Raw genomic sequence first — 6,840 nt, 5'->3', positions numbered from 1 at the left:
TCCACCTTAGGTCCCGATGTGCCGGCTGCGGATGCTGGTGGCTCCTTTCTACTATTGTTCCCCGGCGGTGATCCTTCCTGTTGTGGTGGAGGTGGGGGTTGTTGTCCAGGTCCTGGTCCCTGACCCGGTCCTTGGCCTACTTTCCCGGATTCTCCGCCTGAACCTGCTGCAGGTGCTGATGGTGATGCTGACTTGTCCGCATCCTCTGATCCTGCTCCTGCAGGTCTCTCCGGTCCTTCATCACCTTTATTTCCCTTTGGTCCGGCAGGCCCTGCTCGTCCCCCCCCTGTGCCCTGAAGTCCCGTGGATCCTTGATCACTCTTCTTGTCCTTCGTTGGTGTCTTCTCTACAAAAAGGAGAAATATGGTAGAAAGATGATACAAAAAAACGACACAAGTGGTACAGAAAGAAGGGGGCCGGAACGGTTGGGTCACGTACCGGCCGTGTCGACTCGCTGGACTTCGTACTCGGTGAACTTGGGCTAGATGGTAGCAGTACAATTTTATTTGTCGCCGTTATCTCGTCACCGGTGGCTCGTCACCGCTACCTCTGCCGGCGCTACACAGTCGTCGCCGCTCCACACTCTTCTACACGGGGGCCGCCGCTCGCTCGGCTCAACGAGGGGGTGGCGTTGCGCCGCGTGTGCGTGGTGGCCGTCCATCCATATTCGGCTGTAACGGTGGCGGTAGTGTCCGTGCCGGCCTTGTTAGTATTCGCCGTATACGTATTTGGCTGTCACGGTGCCGGCCGTGTTAGTATGCGGCCGTATGTTGTTGTTCGACCGCATTCGTGTGCGTATTGTGCGTGTTCTTGTTGCCCCGTATGAGTAGCACTCTGTTGCTTTACTCTTCTTACCATTCGCGTCCTCTTCTGCATCCTCATCATGGTCGTCGTCTTCTTCGTCATCATCCTCATCATCATCATCGTCGTCCTCATCATCGTCGTCGTCGTCGGTATCATCTGCGGCAGACGGTACATTCATAGTTGCTCCGCTTCCGCTGGCCTTCGTCTTGTGTTCCCTGAGTTCCTCCTTGAATTTGTCCCCTGCGTTTGCAATTGTGGTGAAAACATTTTTTACTACGTCTGTCCAGTGGCCCTCTATGTGTACCCCTTGCGTAACCTGTTCCTTCTTCGGATCCTCATCGTCCATTGCGTCCCCTATTCGCATGTTTTTGTTCCACCTTCTTTTACAAGCGTTGTGTTCCCGTAGCTGTTCAAGTTGTTGTGCTACTGTGGGATTGTTCCTCAACCATTCCTTAACTGCCCCCTTTAGGTCTCCTTTTCCTATATTCGTATCCCCATACTGGTTCCTCTTGCATGTGCCTCCTGAGGTTCTTTCGTCGAACCCCCCAGGCATCTTCATTTTATCTATGATTTTCCATGCGTACCTTATGCCCTTGGAGTCTCCACACGTGGATTCACTTAGTAGTCTCTCGAAAACATGCACCAATATGCACTTCATAATTCCTTCAAAATGGTCGTCATTCTGGTGTCGCCGTTCTGCCCCTGTTCCTGCTGCCCCGTGCCAATCCATCATGAAATATAATGCGCCTACCATCAGTCGGCACTTCAGTACGTCGCCTACGGTATGTCCCATATACTTGGCGGTGTCGTTTTCCTTATAATCCCATCCCATGTTCTCGCAGCTCTTAGCCAATGCGTCCAATATGTGCCTGGTGCGTTCTATATGCCGCACGAAGTCCCGTAACACAGTTTCCATGTCCTTCCACAGAATTTCCTGCAGCGTACATAGTGAAGGAATAAAATACACACACACATAGTATACTCCTAATGTTTACCATTGTGTCCCACATTCATTACATTAATATCCTTAAAATTCATACAAACTGCTGCTGCCAGGGGTGCGTTTACTAATGGAATGACGTACATCGAAGTGCTTCTGGTTCCATAGTCCCCTCTTTGTGGCCCAGTATGCAAGAACGTCGGTAACAAATTTTTCCATGGTAGTATGATGTATGTGTTATTATTTCTTCATTAAAAATATAGAACATGCAGACAGAAAAATATGCGTGCTCACTTGCATCGTACACATAGGTGCCGTAGGCATACGAACATGTAACTCATTGGAAGTACATTCTGTCATTGACAGGAATGAATAATAAGGCTTCACGTATATGTAGAGTCGAGGTAACTCTGCATGTGATATAAATAAATCCAAAGATAAATGTCGGACTAATTTTACATAAAACATTGTACATAATTATTTCTAACACTTGTTGTATGAGAACTGCACTCTATAGTGTATACCGAGAAAAAGCTGTAGCAGATGGAACACGCTGCCGTCTGAGTTTCATCACACGGGCACCTAAAAAACAATTCCTAACAATACTATCGACCATTGGAGTTGCCCCTCAGGAATTAGTGCACAATGAGGCAGACAAGGTTCCGTATGGTGTAGTGTAGAAGTGGCGTTACGTCCGTTCGCCTGTATGTATCCTCTATCTCACTCTTATGCGGTTACTATGTGATACATAAATTAAAGTAAAAAAAAGGAAAGGGACACGCCGCCTAAGAAAAGGGAAAAAACAAAACAAAATGAATCAAGTACAGGAAAAACAATATTGGCAAAACAGAAACTATATATATATATGCTCTTCCGTGCCGCGCTGCATAAGTTCTGTGTAGGAGTTCTCTGTACTTATATTAAAAGAATAAACATAAAAGAACAACCATAAAAAAAAATGCAAAACCAGAGGCAAAACAAGAGAACAACATATGCTTACAAATGCATAACAGCATGCTCTACACAATAGTCAGAAGACGCGCTCGCTTCCACAGATGAACAATCTCCCCAAGCAAAGTACCAAAACGGAAAAAAGAATAGAAAGGAAAAAATAGGAAAAGTACACTACACACAACGCGTCATGAATACCCCCGCCCCCGTTTCTACACCGGTCTCCACTAAACGCCTGTCACACACACTGTCTCTGTGTGCGTACACTAAATCCCTTGTACACTAAAACCGCAGTAAGAACAACAACATCAAATGCTGCTGCCGTCCTTGCTACCGTCGTTGCTGCCGTCCTTGCCGTCGCTGCCGTCTCCGTCACACCCGTTCTCCGTCACACCCGTTCTCCGTCAGACGCGTTCTCCGTCAACGTCGTCTCCGTCAACGCTTGTCCGTCAACGCTTGTCCGTTACACCGTCTGCGTGAACGTGTGTCGCGTCAAGGCTTGTGCGTGTGGCTGCCGCCGTCTTGGTGCTGTCAAAGCAAGGGGGGAAAAAAGTACACTACACTACGTACTCCCTCACAACGCCATAACAAATAACTTCCTACCTAAGTCGTATCAACGCACATATTCTATATATATGTAACCTCTGCAACCCAGGCCCCATAGGTATATTAGTAGAGGGGGACAGCATAACAAGAAAGAAACAACAGCAAAGGCAAACAGAAGTAAACAGAAAACCCAAACGAAAAAAAAAACAAGAAGATATAGAATAATGTAAACCCGAAATGCATTATGTATATCACATAATGAAGTACAAGTGGTCTAATGTTAGCATGCGTTATGTCGCATGCATATGCCGCGTCCTCCTAATTTCAGAGCTTGTCCAGTAGTTCATCTACATATAACTCCTTCTGTTGCATACTACTCTCGACCTTGCATTCTTCTATGACTAATGCCAGGATCAGTATCCATGTTTGAGCGGTTAACGGTTTTTTCATGTACAGTTGCGGATGCAGTGGGTCGATGCATGGGTCGGCTGCATGGATCGAGATGGACTCGGTGAACTGCGTCAGGCGGCCGCAAGCGAACGGTGAGGTGGACTGCGTACTCGGTGACCTTGGACTAGATGGTAGCAGTACACTTATGTTTTCGCCGTCATCTCGTCGTCCGCTCGTCGTCGTCACCGCTACCGCTACCGATGACGTCGTGCTCGCCGCTCATCGCACAACCAAAGTGGGGCGGCTGCCTCATGGCCGCTGTGCTGCTCTTCCCCCGCATGTGCGTGTTGTGCCAGCCGTGTTTTGTTGTGGTGGCGGCATCCATATGCGACCGTATCGAGCCGTAATATTAGTATTCGTGGCGGTCGCATCGATCTGCCCTGGCTGTGCTGATGGTGTGGCCGACAGTTCTGTAGCTGCTGGTGGTGCAGGAGCGACCCGGGACGATTCCCACCTACCGTGATGTGTCGGTCCTGGTGGTGATGGCGACGTTGTCTGTACCGTACCTGTGCTGTCTTTCCGGATGTCACTGCGCGCGCTAACTTTCTCCTCAGCGGCCGTTATCTTGCCCATTATATCGGCGAATACTCCGTCCTGTTCGCTGTTTTCCGTTAATTGTTGCACTAGTTGCTTCTTCTTCTCCGGTTCCAAATCCTGCCCTTGTTCGACTAACTGCGTTAGTACTAGGTTATCCTGCTTGTTAAACATTCTAGCAGCCGGTATACTGCTCTCGCTTTGTATTCCTGGGTCCCTGCCCCGTGCCCCATGTTGTGGCCCTGCCTGACACATTCCTTGTGCTGTCCCTTCAATACTTCCTCCCCCAAACTTCAGTTTCCACCGTTGTATCCACCTTGCCATAGTGGCTGCAACAAACTTCGATCCAACCATTAGAGTCTCGTATCCCATTTCCTTGCAAAGTTTACTTCCGTCACTATGTGCACTCAACGCCCTGAGCATGTCCATGTGCGTGGCTACCGCTGCAATAATTTCCCCTGCGCTACAATTATTCTTAAACAATTCCGCCATAGCAATGTTCCCAACCATACACCGAACATAATCCTCAAAGTCCGCATCCTGCGGAAATATACGCAGCGTTTCCCATTTTCCCCCAGAATTATGTCTCCTATCCATAAATAAAAATATGTTTACAATACGCCGGCAGACCAGTAATTGCGCCCTGTTTTTCTTGAACGTCCAGTCTGGGTTTGCTGTTTCGCACACGGCGTCGCGGGAAGTATCCCTGCTGTTTATACTTGTGGCTAACACTTGGAACAGAGTGTGTATATCTATCCATAGTTTCTCCTGCGGATATACGAATATAATATGTTTATTACCACATATACCACTGTCGCCTATGATTCTCGCTCAGTTTTTATTTTCGAATGCATATACCCCTATATTCCGTTGTGTGACTCTAGCTCTTGCGCTGCCGCGCCCGCTGTCGCGCCATCTGCGCCCTTGTCTTACACTGTATTCTTGGTGCGTCCGCAGTTTTCTTCGTTCGAACCATTTCCTAAGGTGCTGTGTGAAATCCGCCACACCTGGCTGACTATTCGCCATGATACTGTAATTGCCAAATACCAATATTATATCTATATTGCGGACATCTCAAAATCACGCGATGGTCCTAATGCCTGCTGTATAGAATCAACGTGCCCGAGTCCTATGCTTTCCCTTGCAGAATATGATACTGTTGGAAATATTTTCTTTCACATAAATCTAGCGTAAACTTCGCTTTATCCTTGTTCCAAGTTATAACAACATAATCCATATGATAGAAAAAACAAAAAATACCAAAAAACAATTAGTGTGTCCGACGTCACCATCCCCCTTTCTCCCACCCTAATACACAGGTTTGGGTCGCACGTTCCTTTCTCAAAGTTCGCAGGATGCAGAGACTGGGTTCCGGGTTTAAGTTGTTTGGACCTAGAAGGGAAAGCGCAAGAAAAGAATGGGAAGAGAAGGAACAGAAGGAAAAAAGACTAGAAAAAACAAAAAGAAAAAGAGAGGAAAAAAACAAAGTACTACTACACTACCGTACACACAACGTCATGAATAACGCCCGCCGCCCCCTCTGCCGCCCTTTGTCCACTAAACGCCGTCACACGCTGTGTCTCTCTGTGCGTACACCTAAAACGAACAACAACAACATCAAATTCTTCTTCCGTCGTGGCTGCCGTCATCGCGTCACGACGTCTCCGTCAACGCTTCTCTGCGTCAACCCCTTCTCCGTCAACGCTGGGCTCCGTCAACGCCTCTTCCGCCAACGCCTGGTCCGTCAATGCTTCTCCGGCAACGCTTCCGGCACGCGGCTACTTCGTCGAATACCCCTTACTCGGCCACGTTTGCTCGCACACAATAGCCGTGCTTACTCGGCCGCTTTGGTCGACGCGTTTGCTCGGAGAGACAATCCTCCTCCTTTCGTACAATCCGCTACTTCGTCGAATCGTTGTTACACGCGGTTGCGTCGTCGTCGGGCGGCACCTGATGCAGGCCGCGTATCCCTAATTATCGTGTAGCCGTAATCGGGTGGCGATCCTCGTTGTAGATGCTCTAGAATTTCTTCGTCGAGTGGCGGTGACGGCACGTCACGAACGGTGCGAAACGTGCGTCGTCGTTTGGCGAGGTGCGCAAAGTACTAAGCAGAAAAAGGGGGGTAAAGAGAAGGGTGGGGACGGTAGGATACAAGGAATGAACGCGAGTGTAGGAGTATATTGGTTCGAACGATCATATATTGGAGCCGGTTGGGATGTTCTGAGGTATAAACATCCTGCACGTGCGGCATTCCCTGATTGCCGTGTATAATTACCTTCCAAAGGGAATAACCAAGAAGGGCGACGATAACGGAAGCGAGAAAAAACAGCACGGGAGTAGTGGCGGTAAGGACCATGCCGGTCAGGTCGGGGACAGCATAGTCACGTGGAGTCTCACCGGATGAACTGACTTCTCCATCTGCTGGAACCGGTGGTACGAATCCTCCTGTGGCACCTTCTATGTTGAGTGCAGGTGAAGCGAGGTCAAGTTCGAACTGCTTAGTGCCCCCCTGGGTAGTATTCCCTGTGTCCTGATCATTCTGATTACTGGAGCCAGAGGTTAACTGACTACCACCACCTCCACCACTACTACCTCCTCCACCACCACTACCACCT

General features: G+C 48.7%; 2 protein-coding genes across 2 annotated transcripts in view; both read right to left on the bottom strand.

Moving 5' to 3' along the window:
• AK88_04981 (uncharacterized protein) overlaps positions 1–1,963 on the bottom strand; it is a gene marked incomplete at both ends in the record, with an annotated part of 5,871 nt that extends 3,908 nt beyond the window's left edge. Inside the window, 3 exons of the mRNA XM_012482585.1 lie at positions 125–346; positions 856–1,738; positions 1,889–1,963. Of these exons, the coding sequence (XP_012338008.1) occupies positions 125–346; positions 856–1,738; positions 1,889–1,963 (1,180 nt within the window). The remainder of the gene's footprint in view (positions 1–124; positions 347–855; positions 1,739–1,888) is intronic.
• Positions 1,964–3,565: 1,602 nt separating this feature from the next.
• The window catches only part of AK88_04980 (uncharacterized protein), a gene marked incomplete at both ends in the record, with an annotated part of 10,670 nt that continues 7,395 nt past the window's right edge, over positions 3,566–6,840 (bottom strand). The window contains 5 exons of the mRNA XM_012482584.1: positions 3,566–3,729; positions 4,198–4,993; positions 5,159–5,283; positions 5,558–5,617; positions 6,623–6,838. Of these exons, the coding sequence (XP_012338007.1) occupies positions 3,566–3,729; positions 4,198–4,993; positions 5,159–5,283; positions 5,558–5,617; positions 6,623–6,838 (1,361 nt within the window). The remainder of the gene's footprint in view (positions 3,730–4,197; positions 4,994–5,158; positions 5,284–5,557; positions 5,618–6,622; positions 6,839–6,840) is intronic.

This window comes from Plasmodium fragile, assembly GCF_000956335.1.
Source record: "Plasmodium fragile strain nilgiri unplaced genomic scaffold supercont1.86, whole genome shotgun sequence".
Taxonomy (NCBI): Eukaryota; Apicomplexa; class Aconoidasida; order Haemosporida; family Plasmodiidae; genus Plasmodium; species Plasmodium fragile.
This window is presented reverse-complemented; position numbering and strand designations above follow the sequence as displayed.